The sequence below is a fragment of the Pinus tabuliformis genome, chromosome 7, assembly GCF_031772625.1.
Source record: "Pinus tabuliformis cultivar Carrire ecotype Pingquan chromosome 7, CPIR1, whole genome shotgun sequence".
Lineage (NCBI taxonomy): Eukaryota > Viridiplantae > Streptophyta > Pinopsida > Pinales > Pinaceae > Pinus > Pinus tabuliformis.
In genome coordinates, this window is record NC_142293.1 from 1,183,757,183 (window position 1) to 1,183,779,614 (window position 22,432).

General features: G+C 35.6%; 1 protein-coding gene across 2 annotated transcripts in view; it reads left to right on the top strand.

The window, feature by feature from the left end:
• The first annotated feature begins 22,101 nt into the window (after positions 1-22,101).
• Positions 22,102-22,432, top strand: part of LOC149251678 (glutathione gamma-glutamylcysteinyltransferase 1-like) — a 463,832-nt gene continuing 463,501 nt past the window's right edge. Inside the window, exon 1 of one of the 2 annotated variants that reach the window (XM_089459519.1) lies at positions 22,102-22,380. In XM_089459519.1, the coding sequence (XP_089315645.1) occupies positions 22,153-22,380 (228 nt within the window). In that variant the 5' untranslated portion in view covers positions 22,102-22,152. The remainder of the gene's footprint in view (positions 22,381-22,432) is intronic. The other variant, XM_089459520.1, reaches the window with a different exon arrangement.

Here is a 22,432-nt window from a genome sequence, read left to right on the forward strand (position 1 = left end):
GACTCTAACAAGGGGAATAGAAGAAGAGAGGCTTCTCAAGCTGCAAGGAATCTCTGCTCATGCACACCATTTCTCATACAGTTCTCATCATGAAGAAGGTACACTTCCATCAAGTTTATTATGGCATGCTAGATTTGGACATTTGAACTATGACAGTCTCTGCTTATTGAAGAAAAATGGTGTTGCTGGTTTGCCTACAATTCCTAGGAAACTTAAGCAATGTGATGCTTGTATTCTAAGAAAGCATAGCAAACAACCTTTTCATGATTCACATTCAAGAGCACATAGAAAACTTGAACTTATTCATTCAGATTTATGTGGTCCAGTGCCTGTTCCTTCTGCAAATGGAAATAAATATACCATGACATTTATTGTTGACTACACCAGAATGGGTTGGCTTTATTTGTTGAAGAACAAATCTGATGCTTTTCAAACATTCAAGAATTTTCATAAAGGGATTGAAAATGATGCACAATCTCATATTGGGTCTATTCACACCGATAATGGAAAAGAACACACATCAAATGAATTTGAAAACTATCTTCGCCAACATGGGATCAAACATCAAACAACTGTGCCTTATAATCCCCAACAAAATGGTGTAGCTGAAAGAATGAATAGGACAATCTTAAATATGGTACGATGCATGCTCTTCTTCAAAAATGTAAAGATAATATTTTGGGTTGATGTTGTTCTATGTGATGCATATATAAAGAATAGATGTCCATCTAATGCTATAAGAAACAAGACTCCATATGAAATGTGGTATGGACATGTTCCTTCGATAAAGCATCTCAGGGTCTTTGGTTCCACTTGTTATGCCTTGATACCAAAGGTACATAGAAACAAACTTGGTGTTAGAAGTCGTAAGTGTATCTTCCTGGGGTATTCAAACACCTCCAAATCATACCGTCTCTATGATGAAGTAAATAAGAAGTTTGTTATATCTAGAGATGTAATTTTTCTTGACTCATCCAAAACTGAATGTTGTTGAGCGGCAACATGATCACTTGGATAGATTCGCAAAAGCAAAATCATTTCAAGAATTTGATAATCAGATTCCACATCTTGAAGGGGGGATTCCTATACTAGATCAACATGTGGAATCTTCTTCTGAAGAACACTCTCCTCCGCATGAAACTCCAACAATGGATGATGCTTTAAGTGATGTAATTGATAGAATTGGGAGACTCAATCTTGATTCAGTCCCAACTCAATCAACGGAGCAGCCTGGACCATCTAAAAAAGGTCCCCCAAAGTGGGTGACAAAGACACTTGAAAGTTTTCATCCTGATGAAGTTGGAAAGACAGGAACCAGAAATTCAAACGACAAAATGGAGGTGATGTAGATGACTCTAATTCACCTGTTGATATGGATGTTTCTTATGATTGTGAATTAAACTTGTCTACAGATTTTGAACCAACTTCCTTCAAAGAAGTTGCTTCTCATGATGAATGGAAAGAAGCAATGCAAAAGGAGTATGATGCCCTCATAAAGAACAACACTTGGACGCTGGTTGATCCTCCATTAGGAACCAAACCAATTGGCTGCAAGTGGGTCTACAAGAACAAGTATAAAGTTGATGGCTCACTTGACAAGCACAAAGATAGGCTTGTGGCAAAAGGTTTTGCACAGAAGGAAGGGGTCGATTATGAGGATACTTTTTCCCCCATAGCAAAATGGGCTACCATCCGGACACTCTTTGCACTAGCAGCCCAGAACGGTTGGAAAGTCCATCAAATGGATGTAAAAATTGCTTTCTTGAATGGAGATCTAAAAGAGAATGTTTTTATGTCCCAGCCTGAAGGATATGCTGTGAAAGGACATGAACATAATGTATGCAAACTTGTGAAGTCCTTGTATGGCCTCAAACAACCACCGCGAGCCTGGTATGAAAAACTAACTAAGCATTTTCTGAAACTCAATTTCAAACATTTTGATCTTGATGATGCAACTTTATTTGTCAAGAAAGTTGGCAAAACAGTTGTATATCTTGTGGTATATGTAGATGATCTTTTGATGACAGGGAACAATGAAAGCTACATTGCATCCATAAAGAAGCAATTGGGGAAAAGTTTTGAAATGACTGATTTGGGCTATGTTCATTACTATCTTGGCATTGAAGTAACCCAACATCCAAAATCCATATTTCTTTCTCAAAAGAAATACATTCGAGATCTGTTGAACAGGTTTGGCATGACAGAGTGCAATCCCCTTACTACTCCAATGGAACAAAACTTAAAGCTCACATCTATTGAAGGAAAAGAATTTGAGGATGCAACAAAGTATAGACAGCTTGTAGGAAGTCTCAACTACCTAACTACTACCAGACCAGACATTTCGTTCGCTGTTGGAATCCTCTCTAGGTTTATGCAAAAACCTTGTGAGGGACATTGGTCTGCTGCAAAAATAATTCTAAGGTACTTGAAGGGAACTCAAGACTTTGGAATCAAGTATACACAGGTGGACGACTTCAGCTTGATTGGATACTCTAATTCAGACTTCGATGGAGACAAAGAAACTGGGGTATCTACTTCAGGATATGCTATGGGTCTTGGATTAGGAGCTGTCTCTTGGAGATCACACAAACAATCAGTTCCAACAAATTCCACAACAGAAGCAGAATACGTGGTAGCAGCTGAAGCAACAAAAGAAATTGTGTGCCTCGGGAAAATTCTTGAATATTTTCATGTAAAACAAGTACAATCAACTCCACTCATGATTGACAATACCTCTGCAATAAAGTTGGCCAAGAACCCAAAGTTCCATGATCGAACGAATCACATCAATACTAAATATCATCTGATTCGACATCATGTTGAGGCCAAAACAATCCATCTCCGTCATTGTTCCACAAATGAGAAAATTGCAGACATCTTCACTAAAGCGCTTGGAAGAGAAAAGCTTGAACGATTTAGAACGATGCTTGGACTCACCAACATCCCTTCAGATTAAGGGGGGGAATGTTGACACGTAATCCTCATGATTGGGTGAATTTATGTAAATAATTAAATTGGAAATGTGAACAGTCATCGGGAGATGAAATGAACAGTCTCTCCCTGTTGTATATAACAAAGACCTACCTGATGGAATAACATAAGAATCAGTTTTTGCTTTGTGGAGTTACTGCCTAGCCTGACAGAGGAAATGGTAATGAAAGTTATGGATTTGGATTCTGAGGTTGAGTTGGTTGAACATGTTGAGGAAAATATTGTGGTGGAAAAACAGGGTAAGGTTGAGGATATTGAGGATATTTGCCATAAGGATTTTTCTATCCTTGTGCCCAAGGTTGAGGCCAAGATTTCCAAGGCATGGGTGTAGTCCAATTATTTTGCGATGGTTGTGCAAATGTTTGAGTGTTAAAACCTCGGGTCATATTTGGTTGTTGAACTTTGCCACGGCCTCTTAGTAATAAAACAAAGGGGATCTACTTGATTTGGTATTACTTCCTCTTGATAAACAACTTTAAGACCTAGTATTGAAGGACATTCCTTTGTATCATGATTTTCTGCACATATAACATAGGTTTCTACACTTTTTAAGTCAAGAGGGCATTCTCTCAGAGCATGTTTTTTTTCTACATTTGGGACAAAAGATTGATAATGCAACATTTTCAACCTTTTGCTTATTTTTCACTTTAAGGGTATCTATTTGTTCACTAAGACTCCCCAAAATGTTTGTTTTAAAGTTGTCAAGCAAATTGCCTAATTCAGCCCTACTTATTGTCCCAGCTGTAGATTTATTAATCCTAGACGTGAGAGGGTCTCTTGAATTTTTCTAAATTCTTGCCTTACCTCTTGAAATGTGTATACATAACTCACAAATTTCTTCAAATGATAACCGAGAAATATATTCCTTACCCGTCAAATTTAGAAGATTAATCCACTCATCTCTAATGGATTTTAATAACAGGGCTTTCAAAGTTTCTTCATCTAATTCATGCATTTTATCCCTTTTAACATTATAAGCAAATATTTCAATGAAATCTTCAAGATTTTCATCTTATTTTTGCATCATTTTAAAGACTTCATCCTTAAGATTATGGGGCATACAATAGTCCTTATATTTATCTAAGAATGTAGTTTTCATTTCTTCCCATGTTCTTATAGAATTTACTCCTAAGCCCATGAACCATTTTAATGTTGCATCCTTAAGAGTTGCTGGAAACAATTTCAACTTTTGAGTGTCAAGCAAGTAATCATAAGATCTACACAAGACTTCAAATTCAAAGAGAAATGTTTTAGGATCTTCACTTCTTAATCCATGAACATTTGGAAGGCTAGAGGATGAGATGTATTTCGTTGTAGCTGTTGTATCTTCATCAAGGATAGGAAATCCAAAAGGTTTTGGATCTCACTCTTCCTCCACCTCCCCTATTTCCTCCTCTTCCTCCTCCAATCCTAGGTTGTTCACCATTGATATTATGTATCTCTCCTTTCCCTTCTCTAGCCATTGTAGATTCTTCAGAACTAATATAGGGTTCCAAAATTAGGTTTTCTAATTCCTCTTCTAGTTCTTCTGGTTCTTCTATCCATGGTAAGTTAAAATAAGTTTCTTCCTCCTCTTCTTCACTAGGGATTTCTAGTTATTGTCCTAGACGCTTCTCTCTGGTTGAAGATATGAAAATTACTCCTTCTGTTGGGGATGTAGCATCCTCCTCTTCTATTATTACTTCAGTTGATGAGGTTGGTGAATCTCTAGGTTGGATTTCATATCTGAGTACCTCAGGAAGTTTATGTTTGCCTACAAATGATGGAATGTGAGTTTGAGTGGGTGGTGTGGCACTACGAGGTCATGATGGGGTGAGTGATGATGTTTGAATTAAGCTTTTACCTCTACCTACAAATCTACCTCTAGAATCTCTTTCCCTATGCATATCATTTTATTTATTTATTTATTAAGTAAAAACAAAAGACTCCTATATACACTTCCCCAACAACGATGCCAAAATGTTTAACATATTAATTGACATTAAATTGCTTACATAAATTATCGACCAGGGCTAGCAAGCTGATGAAGTGTAAGTGCATTGTATGTGATAGAATCCTTTTATTCTAAATTAAATTGAGTTATTGAAATGCACATGTCTTCTATGAGTAAATTAGTTATTCCTAGAAAATAAGATTAATTGTACAATGATGATCACACTATCTTGCTTAAAACTACTCTTGCTTATAGAAATCTCACACTTGATATAAATGAAAATTAATTCCACACTTTGCATAAATAAGAATTATATACGCACACTCAATTGCAGAAGCAAAAACTACTATTTAATATCATCACACATCTATATAAACAACAACCATACCTGTATGAAAACAAAATGAAACAAGCTCCTGCTTAAAATACATTCCACTTGCTTGAATCATAGATCACACATGCTTGAAATTTAACATCCAATTATGCAAATAAATCCTTTGTATATAAGAAAAATAAATTTTGGTCTAATTGATTAAAGTATAACACTATGTCATTGTTGTTGAACTCTATCCATGTGCATCGAGAATCTAAGAAATTAGAATGCAATTATTTAATCAAACAAACATAAACCTATGAGAATATAAAGACAATTTCTATCTACTAAAAACGAAACACAAATCCTTACTTCTCGAGGGGGCCATCCACGAGAAGCAAGAAATCACGCTATTGATCAAACACTTAACCACGCATGAGAAAACAAAATTATTCTTTTATAAACAGGGTATTAAAAACAGAGTTTAAATTTCACTGTCATGTCCTTACTTAACAACCTTTTCATTTTTGTCGAGAGGCATATTTATAGAGCTCATAGAAATAAATTGTTATAAGCTATATGCCTAATCCCTATCAACATAAACTATAATTAACTTGAAAAGTTATCGTAAGATAATTCACTCGTGATTTGCTAGTATCAAAGCAAATCATGAGGCAAAAATCTTGTTCTTGCTCGCCTGTTGCTGACGACATAAGTTGACTTCATCTTTGACCGCATCAACAGGACCTGCTTCCATCGATCTGGTTCATAAGAGAAGGAGGAAATCATTGAGTGCATCAATTTCCACCTATCCATATATTTCGCTTCCTAGCTGGTATCTTGGAACCTGTCAAACCACAAACTTGGATGCAAAATCGTATATTAGCTGCAGAATCATTGCAAATCGGTAGTTGAAGTAAACATTAAACTAAATAATAGATAACATTATCAATTTATGAAATACAATACAATTGTATATTTTCCATGTCATAATTCCTGTGATTTGATGACCAATGTGTGATTATGAAGGTAAAAAAGAAATAAATAGAGTGAAAAAGGGTGTAAAAAAGAAGCAATTGTGAGGCTCAACACAGTGATTGCGCAATGCAAAGTTCCAGGAGGAAAGGGTGGCTAACTGGGGCTTATCATTGCGTATTGTTGTTCAAGAAATCAAGAGGTTGTGTAGTTGATTGAGCAAGTTTCAAAGATAAGAAAACTCAAGAATTGACTGAGTGTGGGATCAGTAAAGGAGAAGGATGAGATTGGAGTATGGACAAGACTTAAACACGATTACACACTCACAAATGATCAATCGCATGACAGTGAGACACTTAACACCCAAAATCACCATGCATTCATTGAAACGACAACAAAGTGACACTTATTTCTAAGTGCGATAGTTGAAACGTCACTTTCTGGCACTTAGAATACAAGTTACAATAGGGGTGTCAACAACACCTAGAAAGTGCATTGAGCTTTGGGAGAGTGTCAATCATGCATTATTATGATATATATAATCAGTTGATGCAGATTATTGTTGCCTCTTGTGGTGCACTAAGTTGTGACACATACAAAAGTGCAAATAGTTAAAAGCGTCGTTTGCAATAGTAAGAAAAGTGAAATGACACTTGCAAAATCTAAAGAAAGTGAAAGCGACACATTCCAAAGCAAAGAAAAATAAAAAACAACACTTTTGAAAGTGAAAACAAGCAAAAATGACAGTACCAAAAATGAAAATGACATTAATGAAAACCAAAGTGCATAAAAGCGACGGTTGAGAAAACTCACAATTGCAACTAAAATTGAGAGAGTTGTCAACTTGGAATTGTGCACTAATTGTTCACAAGGACTAAAATGCTAGGAGTCCCCTAATGTGTCGATCTGATCTATTTCAGGGACCTCATCATTGCTGTGAGAACCTAACACAACCATCAATAGAAGCTGAAGTGCCTCAACTCCCTGACAAATTCCTGAACTTCCAAGTGGTGGATCACCATACTTGGGTGGCTTATAAAGATCAGTAGGTTGGTACAACCACTATCATCATATTTGTCAATGAAAACATTTTTGATTCCATTGATTTGATCAAATCTAAGATTTAACATACGAGTTTCTTGATGGATGGAGAATTTGGATACATCAATTAGAGAACTCCCTTGAAGATTTAAAGTTGGCACATCTCCCTCCTGACTAATTAGAGATTTATTATTAAATAAAATCATGAATAATGGATTCAATCTTTTCATTATTTGTTTGTGAAACCACACCATCCTGTACCAAGTTGCGATAATGGTTAAAAAAATAAGGATCTGGTATAAAAAAACTTGTCGAACACATCTGGGTACAATGATTTAGTGTGTTAGAGGTGAAAAAATATGAGAAGACTCGGGAGGAGAGGCGTCAGTTGCAACTGAATATAATTCAAAATTCAAATCTTGCATACTCATATCAACCTACTATAATGGTGGATCAACATAATCTTCGTCAGGATAATGGTCAAATAATTCCATACCAAAATGGCTATCAGATGATGAACATTTCTCTTCTTCAACAAGATACATAAAAGCTTCAATAGTTGGACCATTTGATTCTCTTGATTTAATATTTGAAGATGTATGGACCATAGGAACTGAAATATCATCCCATCCTACAACTGGAGATTGCAAACCACTCAAATTGGATTGTAGGTCTAAGTCTTGTGAGGAAAATAAAAGAACATTTACTGCATTTGTACACTCATCACTTCCTATATCGGAAGAAACATAAATATCAAGGTGATGGTTGTCCAATATTTCAACTTGAGTAAGGATCTTTACATTGTTTAATTAATTATTAAGATCGCAAAATGATTGATTGTTATTTTGATATGAGGGAATCTGAAAGAGAGAATTAATGTAGAATGTATCTTCACCCTTTTTCTCCTCTACCTATGAAATATAGCTACCTTGTACCTAATCACCATGTGAACCAACAAATTGAGAATTATAAGTATCCAAACCAATTACTAGCGGAGCAGATTGATTAAGTGAATCTAGGTACTAGGGATCATGAGGTTAAAATGATAGAGGATGGCATGTATCCCTTAAAGAGGAACTATTTTCAATTACATCCGATTTAGGATTAAGATTATGTGCATTAATGTCATCTTGGAAAGTTAAGGGATCAACCTTTAGACTAGGTTTCATGGGATTGAGATAGCATTCAAAGTTTTCTTCACGATAAGGAAAAATAGGTAAGATAAATAGATAAAAAATTCGATTTTCAAATCTTCCAGTGTCGACATTGAAAGGAGGAGGAGAGGGGATGCAAGAAGTGGTAGATTCCTCCTCTTATATTAGAGATGCATCATTATTGATATGAGTTGGAAGAGAAAAATCATCTAGGGATTTTACTTAGAATTGTTTCAAAGAGATTTAAACCAAGAGCTGAAACTTTTCCTTAAAATATATTCTTCTGGAAAGTCATAACATAGGTGAATAAATCTATCCTCTATTGATTCATCACACTTCATTTTAAGTTGATTAATTGTTTTCTAAACATCTCAATCATCATACTTGCTAAAGGCTTAGTGAAGCTCCTTGAAAATTTGTTCAAAGGAATGAATGGAAGCAGTTGGTAAAGTACAATACCACAACTTAACTCGACCTTCAATAGTGAGGGTGAATAATTTACAAGAAACATCTTCACAATTCATTTGATGAGATTCAAAAAACTTAAGAAAATGAGATGTATGCTTAGCTATGTACATTTCACCCTCGCCATCAAGCCTTAATTGAGAAAAGTTGTAAAAATTTTCCACATGGATTGAAAGTTTAAGATTAGATCTGTTAGAAAAACATCCAAGGAGTGTGATTTGGGAATGAGCCACTGAATATAAGAGATTCAAAATAGACTCAACAGGCTCAACTTATCATCTGGCCCACCTTATAGCGCCAACTACTGACGGTGCTATAAATTCGTCAACTAAGGGAGTCTTCCCAATATGAATTCCCAATTAGACCTCACACCGTTTGGAGTAGGAGCCCCAATTAGAAATACGACTAGTTTCCATTATTCTTAGGAATTTACCTTGGCTACAATTATCAACATAAAATATTATACAAACAATATTTGAAACAAGCGAGTAAGTTGACATTGTGAGGCATACAATTGCAGTGTATATAAGGTTCTTTCACAACAAGGAAAGAGGGAGGGAGCCTCTAGAAGAAAAGTAATAATCCCATCCTAAAAGAGACACATAAGAGAAGAAGAGGATCATTATTTAACCTACAAAGTAGTTCACAAGACAACAACGATCTTAAAATAAAGTAACAACACACATTCCACAACATACATATCAAAGCCAATGAAATAGCTCATTTGCATTAGTATGTGTTAACATAAACATACATCGTAAACAATGAAAGAATGGTCTCACAGTAATTCACTACATATGCAAGAAAGTGCATTAGCTCTATGAGTTTCATATATTAAGTGAAAGTGCTAATATATACAAGTACAGTGTCACCACACTAGTCCCAATAGTGGAACATTAAGTCACCACTTGCTCCTCCAAAGAAAAATATTCTCTTCTATTCAAAACTAGAGAAGCCAAGGTGAAAAGTCTAAACTTCAAAAGCCATCTCTCTTGAGATATGAGGGTATATTTATAAAAAATTAGGTGACTTTCCACCTCCCACATGACTCTTGACCTCCCTCGTGACTCTTGAGTTTCTACTATGACTTTTCGAATTCCTACATGACCTTTGAGCTTCTACATGACTTTAGAACTTTCTAGTGACTTTTCACATTCCATGTGGGACCCTTGGTCTTCCACGCATTTTACATTTTCTCATTTTTTAAAATACAACAATTACATTCCACAAATGATGTGGCATGGTGCATTGACACATATGAATTTGTAATGACACTTGGACAAGACATGAATTGGCATTGATGACATGGAACTTCATTGTGATGTGTGTGGGCCATGCCTTTCTCCTAGCTACCATCTTTGTATATTATTCATGATGAATCTTGTTCTTAATCTTCACCCTCCACAGGGTTTATATGAGTGTTAGAACCTTCCAAGTCAACCTGATGGTCCAAGATTTCTTCATATCTTCCTGATGGTTCTTTCGGTGCTTCTACTCCACAAGTGATGTCTTATAGCCTATTCCTTATGACCTACCTTGTATCTTCATGATCAGTATTGCATGTGTCTCATCTTCATCCTCCCAGGGCTTGGATGACATGAATTCTTCCTTGTGTTTTTACCTTCAATCTTCATTCATGATCTAGTGCCCCTTCATCTTCTTGCTTAATAATCTCTTTGTCTCTTCAACTTCCTAAGTGTGTTATTTCATTATGTCCATGGCATCCTCCTTGAGAATCATCATGTCAAGATATAGTACCTACAAGTGAAATTCACTCGTGACAACACGACATCAGTCTAAAAATATCCTAGTCTAACTTCTTCATGCAATTCATTGATTGAACCCAAGACATAGTGCAGGACTTAGGAAGAGGCTTAAGGATTATGCAGTGCGCAGTTCCAGAAGGATGTGATGGAGGTCTGGTCACTATGATTGCGCAATGCACAATAGCTAAGGGATTGGGAGACAAAACTGCGCAGTTAAGGGAGACAGTGACACAGTAAAGCAAGATTGCTCACTATGATTGTGCAATACGCAGTTTAGGGAAGATTAGGCCATAGGATTGTGTAGTTGTGAAGGTTAGGGATGCCTAACTACTCACTGAGAGTGTGTAGTGGAATATTGATTAGGAGAGAGAATTGTGCAGTTTCCAAGGACAAGAGGCAAAGGCTTAGCATTGTGGTTGCATAATGTGCAGTCCTTGGAGGCAATGACTATGTATTGCATAGTTCTATGAGGCAAAGGTGGCTAACTAGGGATTATGTCTGTGCAGTGGATAGTTCAAGAAATCAAGAGGATGGGGGGTTGATCGGGAAATTTGCAAAGGCAAGTAAACTCAAGAATTGACTGAGTGTGGGATCAATAAAGGAGAAGGATGAGATCGGAGAATGGACAAGACTTAAACATGATCGCACACTCACAAACGATCAACCACATGACAATGAAACACTTAACACCTAGAATCACCATGCATCCATTGAAACGATAACAAAGCGACACTTATTTCTAAGTGCGACAGTTGAAACATCACTTGCGACACTTAGAATACAAGTTACGGTAGGAGTTTCGACTATAACCAAAAAGTGCATTGAGTTTTGGGAGAGTGTCTAGCATGCATTATTATGATGTATTTAATTATATGATGTAGAAGAATGTGCTAGAGCTACCTCTAGTGGTGCGCTAAGTTGCGACACATACAAGAGTGCAAATAGTTAAGGTAACAATAGGAAAAGTGAAAATGTCACTTACAAAAGCTAAAGAAAGTGAAAGTAACACATGCCAAACCGAAGAAAAAGAAAAAGAGTCGCTTGTGAAATTGAAAGCAAGTAAAAATGATAGTCACAATAGTGAAAACGAAACTAACAAAAACCAAAGCGCACAAAAGTGACAGTTGAGAAAACTCACAATTGCAACTATAATGAGACAATTGTCAACTTGGAATTGTGCACTGACTGTCCACAGGGACTACACAGTGTCTGCCTCCAGGAACTACACAATCATTGTCACCAGAGATTGTGTAAGCACTATCTTTTGGGACTATGCAATCATCATCCACAAAGAACTATGCAATCACTATCCTTTAACAATACGCAGTCACTGTCCACCACATCTACGCAATGACTATCAACAAGGATTGTGTAGTGCTTGACTTTCTCAGGTACACATTGATTGCTAGGCTTGCTGGAAATAAGAGCGCTTGTAAATGCATTAAAGGTTGAGCATGTGTAAGAAAGTGACTTCAATAGTTAGAATCTCATAAGAAAAGTATCAACCAATCACGAAGTGAACATGAATAGCTTCAGGTGATTAATCATGAGATCATAAGCAGGTTCCAAAATTCAAGTGTGGGCAAAATTTAGGAGGGTGTTTGTCGCAATGACAATAGGGGATTGATAGTTACTTCGCACTTAGTGAAATTCATAAATTACACTGCAAGAGAAGTCAGAGTTTATGGATGGATTATGTATAACTGGTAGCAGTCTTAGGTGGAGTTGCGTGATCCAGGAATATAACAATTTCAAAATTCAAGATTTTGTGATTCATGTTGTTTTGAAAGATATTTTCAGCAAAATCAAATTGACACATATTTGGTAAACACATTTCGAACCACCCATTATTTAGGGGGTGTAATGTGTTGTCCAAAATAAAGGAAATTTAGACACAAGTAATAAGACCCTTTGCCCTTGATGTTAAAGGGGGAGTATGAGCTAACATTGTAAAGGACGAGTATGTTCCTGCAATAGGGAAGAGTGAGTTGACATTGCAACAAAGTAGTTTTTTCCCCCGAAAGGAGGAGTATGAGTAAGCACATGTTGGATACTTGGTATTAACAGTGTGATTGTGTAGCCTGAGCTTGTGCACAATAGGCAAGTTACTCAGAAACAATGGAAGAATGAATGAAATATTTGTCAACATTTTTTGCAACAATCTAATAGGTGTGAGGGGGAATGTTGCTAAGTGTTGAGGTTTCCATCATATTATCTTTGAATTAAGAGAAATCGAGGATGAGTTGTTGGCCTCTTGAGTCAAGCATGGAATAACAGTAGCACCATTACGAGAATATATTGAAGAATGGATCCAAGATGTGTTGCAAAAGATAACTAATCCTAAATGACTCCCAAGATCAAAGAAGTAGTTACAACAATTAGGGTCTTCAAAATCCCAACATTTAAAAGAGTCCTCGATAAAGAAAGAGATGACCCTTTTTCTGACATAGTAAATAAAGAAAGTCTCTTTAAAAATCCTTTGATATCTTCCTATAAATTAGTGATAATCCAACCCTTGCATTACCCAAACATTTGAGTAATAAAAGTAAATTCTCAACTATATCTTTTTTCTTTATTCCATGTCTTCACCATCTCTGTATATGGTCCATGGAAGCCCCATTCGAATCCATTAGGACAAAATCTTTCATCTTTTTGCACATATTATGAACTTCTACAAACATTTTATTTGTTATTTTTTAAAGCTTCACAAAGAACTCCCAGGAGCTCATGGCTATTGCAATCTTTGACTTTGATTTTAAAGCACAATATTTCAAGTGTTTGTCTCCTCTAATATTCTATGAGCTAAATGGAATGATCATTTAGAGTTCTCTACAAATGTGCTTCATTTTATTCATCCATTTTAATGATGTTTCATACTTTTCTTTGCTGAGTTGGAAATTTTATGTCATGAATGTATCATCTCTAGTTTTGGTTTTGTTGAAACCTATACTATAAATACCATTTTTAATATTTATTCCTATCTTCAACCTTGGCCACATCTTGTGATTTTTTTTAATTAACCTTAGTCCTTGTTGAATATTGTGTTGTCATTAATGTCAAGGACAGGGGGATATCGAGAATGCCAGAGTTAAGGGAGACCAAGATAGATGCCCAACTAAAGGTTAAGGAGTACTACAGTATTGTTGTAGAATTGACTAAGGGTTGCCATCAATGAAAAGGGGGAGATTGTTGGAAATTTTCTTTTCGTTGATGTCAAAACTAAGGAGAGACTACATATGTCCAAGATAAATATTGTTGGAAATATTATTTGAATACTTACTTTTTTCCTAATGCCCAGTTTGGATACCCTATATTTGAAGGTTTTATTACTATAAATACCTAACACAAATGGGAGCGTAAGATATAAGGTTGAATAACTTATTCTAATACCTTTCCAAGGGTACATGGTGCTCTGTCTAAATCCACATGAATGACAAGTTATGAAAGATTTTTTCAAGTTGGTCCAGACATAAAGTACAAGTTAGCCCAGCCAATTTTACCAGTTAACCACAAAAGTGAACATGGAAACACTATAAATAAAGGATAAATGGGTGCATTTGAAAACAATCCAAGCAAGACGAGATCTAAGGTGCACAACAAAATCTAGGGAATACTCTTTGGGGTCTTAACGTTGGAGCAAAAATGCGATATGTGGAGTGAACGAGTCATCTTGGTATCTTCACTATAAATGTTCTTTTAGGATGTTTTAGGCCATGAATCTAGGAGGAGATAAATATGGGATATTTGTGTACCAATGGTAGAAAATTCATATTTTTTTCATTGTAATTTCGAAGATATGATGTTAGGAAGTTAAGGTTCTTGAATGCCTCTAAAATCAACTTCAAACGGGTTAGTTTGGCATTTTTTCTATTTTTTTTCTTCTAGGATGTTTCAAGCTAGAAAACTTGTAGGAGATATATGGAAGATATTGATGTACTTGTGGTAGATATTTTAGAATTTGGTTCACTCTAATTTCAAAGATATGATCTAAGGAAATTAGTGTTTCTAAATGCTCCTAAAATTTGCTTCAAATAGGTTAGCTGGACTTTTTCACTATAACTTTTCTTCTCGAATGTTTTAGACCGTGGAACATGGAGGAGATAGAGGGGGGGTATTTGTGTACCAATGAAAGAATTTTCATACATTGGTTCATTATAGTTTTGGAGATATGACCTAAGGAAGTTGGGGTTCCTGAATGCTCCTAACATTTTTGCTATAAATTATTTTATGATATTTTTCAGACTGTTAAATCTCAAGAAGACATAGGTGATATCTCTAAGTATCTTGATAAATATTTAGAATTTGTTTCACTTTTCAGATAAATGCCTCTTGGAAGTGAGGGTTTTTGAATAGTCCTAAAATCATCTTTAAACAGGTTAGTTTGTTATTTTCACTATAACTTATTTTTTGGGAATTTTTAGACTGTGAAAAATTCAAATATCTAAGGAGACATATAGAAGTTCCCTAGGTAAAAAATTTAGAATTGAATATGCAAAATTATATACCTAACATGCTGTATAATTTTGATCTTGGGAAGAGGCCAAAAACAAGTGAAGTAAGAAGCTACAAGCAGATTTAGTGAAGGAAAAAGTAGCAAGTAGACAAGGTGAAGTTGGAAGCAACTAAAAAACTTGGTCAAGGTAGACGTAGAAAGAAGACTTAGTCCAACATGTTGGTGCCTACGAATATTTGTACCTACAAATCTTGTGGTAGACAGGAATGGTGTCTATTGTAGGTTGGTACCTACCAAATATTATAATATAGGGGATTAATGTATTTTGTAGTTCGGTTCCTATGAATATTTGTAGAAGAGGGGATTGGTGCCTTCTATAGGTTGGTGCCTACAAATATTCCAACAAAGGGGATTGGTGTTTCTTGTAGTTTGGTGCATATAAATCTTGCAGTAGAGGAGATTGGTGTCTCTTGTAGGTTGGTTCCTACAAATCTTGCAGTGGATGGGTTGGTGTCTCATATAGGTTGGTGCATATAAATCTTGCAACAAGGGGGATTGGTGTCTCCTATGGGTTGGTGCATACAAAGTTTGTAATAGCATTTTGGTGCCTATAAAGTTTGCAATAGTGGGTTGTTGCCTACAAAATTTGTATTAGTAGGTTGGTGCCTACAAAATTTTGTTATAAAGGAATTTTCATTTATATCGTGTGTTCTACATGTGAGATTGTTTAGTTATGATCCATGAATGTTTAAATATGTAAGAAATTGTCTTATATTGATTTAGTCCGCTGCACTACCAACCCCCCCCCGTGAAAGTATAGGTCTGCATCCAACGATCTTATCTCAAGCATTTTGCTTTATTTTGTTGTATAAGAGGAACACCACCTCTTAAAAAATGAAAAGGTAATATCAACATATTATATTATATCCAAGATTGAAAATAATATAAGAGATAAACAAGCATCAATGAAACTATAACTCCCATCCTTTTAGAAAAATGGATAGTTCCTTGACTTCATTTCCTTTGGTAAAAAATTCTTATAGTAATATGACAAAGGCGTTTTCAAAATCAATAAATCATTTTATGACCAATTTTTTTGGAGGAAATGGACAATAAAAAAACAATTTAAAGAGAAGATAATAAGTTGGAAATCTATCTAGGAGTGTTTGCTCTAAGACACCCAATTAGAGATAATTGTTTAGCACTTCAAAGCTCAAAGTTTACTTGCTTCTGAGCCAACGATAAGAAATATTTCCAATCTCTTTAGGATGGTTTTGTATCATTTTCTTATAAAGATCCTAAATCTCCATGTATCCCTCATATGAAGAAGGATACTCATATAGTCCTAGGCTTGAGATTATACATTGCAACTTTAAAGGATTGGAGATCTTAAATAGTTGCCAAATGTAAAGAAAGGGTTAGAGAATTCATAAAGGTATTGGGAGAAGGAACTTTCTCTAGAGATTAACCTATTATATTAAGAAAGATGGGAGAAAGGGGTGGCACTTGAGTGTGTTTATATGAGACTAGTCAAGAAATCACCCCTATGGGTTTGAGCAAGATTTGAAATTTACAACTTCCAAGAGCTAAAGCAAATATTTTAAACATTTATAAAGCAACAAAGGAAGACATAGAATTTTTCTTACCCAAGCAATGATGTCTGCAAATGAGGGGCACACGATACTTATTGTGCTATGTGGCCAAGCTCTTCAATAGAAATAATAAAGTGGTTGTGCTTATGTGGAGCTTGAACATCCTAAACTGTTTACAGAGAGGGATGGGGGGGTTATCAATGTCTTTGTGTTCTTTGCAAACCTCAAATTTCCACCTGAGTGGAAGCAAACAAGCCTTCACAAGATGCCTATATAGGTGGCATCAACCACACTTAAATAGGATTCATTTATAATATATGGATTAAATGAAGTTAGCAAGCTCTTTTTAATCATAAATAAGTATTCCAAAACATTTGGAGCTAAAATTTGACAATAATTTTTGCCATTTCCATGTAACTAGTAGGATTTGTCCATGTCATAAAACAAAGTTATGCATTCCCACTTTCCTCGAAGACTTCATTCAACAATAAAATTAATGGCTACCCGGAAGCCTAACCCATACTCGAAAAATATCCATGGCATTGAATTACAGGTGCCACTTCTTCAAAGAGAGAGAGCTTAAAACCCCATGTCCATCGATCTTTAGTGAATTTGTTTGCATATTATCCTAAATGAAGAATCCATACAAACTAGGCTTAAAATCATATTGCATGGGGAATAATCGAGCAAACATATCAATTTTCCCTATGTTGATGATTTTATGTTTTCAATAGTTGTCCTCTTTCTCGAGAAATGGCCCACAATGGTTTAATCCTTAAGCCCCACTATCTCATGGAGCTTGATGCCCTCTCTTAGTTCCAAATCTATCACTTTTGCTTTCCTCCTCACATGATTGCAATGTTTATTTATTTTCACCAAACCTATTGAAGCCATCTCTTCCTATTAAAGGTTGGGAGTTTATAGGAAAGAGCATCCCTCATTAGAACATTTGGCATCGTACCTTCAATAAAGCCTCTATATTCAATACTTCCCATAGGTTCAAGGTCACATATAATTATTGGGGAAGTGCAAAATATATGTGGTTGTGGAGGAAATAAATTACTTAACCAAAAGTAACCAAATAGAATGATTTCAATGACTCTTTTGCAATGCGAATTTATATGCATTAGCATTATCAAAACAAGAAAAAGATAATAAGAGGCCTACTATGAAAAAAACCATAAATAAGGAAAATAAAGAAAGATTCAAAACTTTCCCTCAAGAATTATTCAAAATTGTTCCCACTTTTAATCTTTTTCATTAGTAGCAATAAATTTTATAACAAAATTTCCATTAATCATTAACGTTTAATGATAGAAGAAGTCAAAACTACAATTAATTTAAAATGGCATATTCTAACTTATAGACAAAAGGACCTTTTTTCAAGACATCTTTTATTTTATTTGATTATACATATACATATACATATATATATATATATATATATAAGGAACGACTATGGGGTTTTATATTATAAGAGATTTGGTTTGCAGGCCAAAACCTGTTACATCAATTTCTTCATCTACATCTTCTATTGTCCAAGATTTCCAAATAAATCTTCTTATTTTCCCTCCCTGGAGCACACTATTCTATATAAATTATTATATGTATATACTCGCCAAAAAACTCCTAAAAATTCTATGTATCGACAATACATAAATTAATCGTTATTTTGGTTTTATTTTGCTTTGACTTCTGGTTTTTCTTGGTGAGACATTTTTCCCTTTCTTCCTGATTTGTATCCATCTAGTGTTTTCCGTTGATTTTGATTGAACATTCTGATTATGGTTCTTGAGATCTTCTTCATCTGCCTGGTAAGCCCAAGAGGTTGTCTATCTAGCTTTCTGCCTATTTTCTTCTTGCATGAGTCAATTTTCCACATGTTTTAGTTACTCTTCCTCTTTTCCTAAGACTAGAGAATCCTCTTGCGTTTCTCCCTATTTTGATTCTAGTGCAATTTCATTGTCAGCACCAACTTCAAATATGTTTTCTTATTCTTTCTTCCCTTGATTAATCCCCATTGCATTTTATTTGATAATGCCTTCTTTTGATTTATTTTATAAGATTTTTAATTCTTGGTACTTGTCCTCTTTATATACCCTATAGTGGTCACCCTTCACTCCTTCCCACCATTTGACCTCCAATATCTTCTTCAGTCTTTATTGCCATAACGCTTGGGTAGTTTTTAAACATGTGCCTTGTTTCATAACATGCTCTGCACTTGAAAGCAACATTTTCATAATCTAACTTAGCCTTCAAATTTATTTTAGCAGGAAAGTGTAATAACCCCTGGTTGATTTTCCATGTAAATAAAATAAAACCAAGGTCATGGGACAAACATTATAGTGGGCATCACTTGTGATTAATTAATGGTTATGGAAATTGGCAAAGGCAAAGAGGCAATAATTGCCATTTAATTATGAAATAAAGGAAAATAAGAGAAAAGGAAGGTGAAGAGACACAAATTACATTCAAGGAAAATTAGAGGAAAAGTGAAGGAAAATGAAGAAAATAGAGGCTTCAATGATAAAAAGGCTTCAGAGAAACAATTCACAAATATTGTCAGTTCAGTTTTGGCTCTCTCATTTCATTCTCTCATTCTCTCATTCTCTCACACTCTTGCACACTTGGAACATTTTTGGAGCATGCTTGGAGCACTCATGTATTCACTTGGATTAGAGAAAGAGAACAAAGGAAAGCAAGGGAGCACAAGGGAACAGTTGGATTAGCAGCTATAATAGGGATACTTTGCAGGTAACAAGTTGCATGTGTGATTTCCTTGTTGATTTTTGGATGCATGGTATATGCATGTGATTCCTTGGTTATGTGTTGTCATTGGCATGGATATTTGCTTGGATTGACAATGGTTTTCAGCTTTGCCTTGCCATTTCCTAGATAACCATGGTGTTGTGGGTTTCCCACTTGTTTTTTTTGATTGGTGCTTAGGTTCCCTATGGCTGTGGGTTGGAACAAATGCTTTGGAAGCCCTGTAATAGTTTGGGTTAAGTTACTAGTTCCTAGAGTTGTAGGTTGGGTGGTGGGTTGAGTTACTAGTTCCTAAAGTTGCGGTTGGAACAAATGCTCTGGAGCCCTGGGAGGTTGGGGGTTGAGGTACTAGTTCTTAGAGCCCTGTACAACTTGGGTAGAGACAAAGTGATTTATGGACTGTATAGGTGAGATCACTATGGTTGAGGGTTGAGGTGGTTTGGCCTCTAGAAGCCCTGGTTTGGTTTTGGTTTTGGTTTAACTCATGAAATACCACATTCACGCTTGGAATATGGCACGAGGGTGATTGGATGAAAGAGAGATTTGGTTCAGGCCAATCTATGGTCGGGTGGTATGTGGAAATCCATAACCTGGTTGGCATTTTCATACGTTAATATGAGATATTTTCCTAATGTGATCTATGAGCACTTGTACTAGTTATGGTGTTGATATTATGGTTGATTTGCCATGGTTTCTATTTTGGTTATTTGCTGGTTATATGTTGTATTCTATCTATGGCTCTTGACATGTTTTGATAAGTTATTGAATGGCCGATGAATGCATGGGTTAACATGTGTTATTACAACTAGTTAGAAAGGACTTGGAGCCTTCTTGGTGATTCTTACATGAAATTCAGAAGTTTATGATCAGATATGCATTCATGACTTGTAGCTCACATGTTTACCATATTTTTAATGAAACATCTGATGCATATGAGGCAATCTAAGGTAAGTTCTTGCTTCAAGTTTGAAGGTTTAAAATTGTTGTCATGTTAATTATGATTCTGGAAAGTTATAGGTAGTTTTGGGCAGTGGATTGGGGACTAACCTGGAAAAGTTGCTTAAATCTCAGAACTGCTCGCACTGAACTAAGAAATTTAATTCATAACCGCATGGAAGCAGGCTTATGCGTGTGGATATAACATCATAACCGAATGCATGTTGTGTTGTGGGTGCGGTTGGGGGTTAATATTGTGAAAAACAATTCCAACTCAGGATCTAGTCATCAGAGGTTGTGGACTGACTTTTGGGTGATCCAATGCTCCTTAGGGATGTTTGTAAGTTTTCGGTGTGTCGACCCCACTTCCATAACTGGAACTTGGAGGTTGGGTCATGTCATAGTGACACTCGTCTCATGTTTACCTTGGAGAGCTTGTAAAAGTGGGTAAATGTGGGAGGAGGTGATTATAGAAAGCCCTTACTGAAGTCCATTTCCACACAATTGTATGGATAAGTTGTTTTATAATAATACTCAGTATTCAGACAACGACAACAAAATTTTCCAATAGTGTTTCTAATATATGTTAACGTTTGAATGTTCCACAAATGCAATGGCAGATTCAAGAGTCTTACCCAAATTGGAGCCATGGAGATTGAAGCCGATACTAGATCGAAAGTGGGAGAACATGGCTGCATGAATAAATCAATGCTACCCCAAAATCATGAACCAAATTTGCAAATTACCTTCTTATCCTTGACGTTGTTAAAGACAACAACGAAAAAATCCCGAGCCATGGGGTAAATATTCAAATCATTTGATGTATGGGGCTTCCAAGATTCAAATATCCATTTATGCAGATCCTTCAACCATGACCAAAAACCATTAAATCGACAAACCAATCCTTGCATCGAGAAAACCTTTTCACTACTACATGCTTCTTTGTCCAGATCCATATCAAGAGAAGGAATTTCTTGAACTGTTGGGAGAGCAGAGCCTAACTTCAAAATGCAGCGATAAGAGGCAAAATATGAACCAGCCGATCCAACCGGCGTGTCAGCAATAGGGATTGTCTTCATCATAGTGACATCAAGATTCACCATTGTTCCAAAAGCCGCAAAAATATGTAAAAAAATCACTCGATCTAGACATAGATCAACCGACTAGGGCGAAACCCTAACTACCGCTAGGGTTTTCCAAGCTCTCCATGCTCTCCCCTTCGCAATCTTTTTCTAGTTAATTTTAACAAAAAACCGACATAGATTTTTAAAAACTTGAGTTTAAGTTGTTTAATCTGTAAAATTCAAGTGCCCCAAAGAGTTTTTCATGGTGCTGAATGCATTTATGCATTCAAAAATGTATTTTAAATAAAAAAATCACAATTTTCTTGAAATTATTTTGTGAGATTCCGGTGAAAAAATCTATTTCATCTATAAATTAAAATAAACCATTTAAAATTCCAATAAAATTCTTCACCATTTTTATAATTTTAAGATCTAAAAACAATTCTCAAACATCATCCCAACCTTCATAAAACCCAAATTATCATGAAGTTTTTATAAAACCTTAAAATTTATATCAAAATATTTTCAAATTTGTCAAAAAGGACTATCACTACCGAGTTAACTTAATCAACTTTCATTTACATCCAAGTCCATGACCATAATAAGTGGAAGCCCATTCGTAAAAGACAAAAATGTCCATGGGAAAACTAAAATAAAATCGTCAAAATTGTTCCCCTCTTTAAGACGTCAATCCCTATCATTTATGTTATCGATATGCGGTGCGTGCAGCTTTTGTATGTTCGTATTCTCTTATAATTTGGGCACCCTCGATCTGAAGACAGGGACCCGGGGTACTCTCGGAACGCATTTGACTCGGTGTATAGAATTGATTTTCATTTGCAGTGGAAGTGAAGGAATGGCGGTTGCAGGGCTCTACAGGCGCCTTCTCCCGTGCCCTCCGGCAGTGGATTTCTCCTCTCTCGAAGGCAAGGTAATCTACTACTGACTCACCAATCTCTTCGTTCTTCTTGCTTTTCATACTG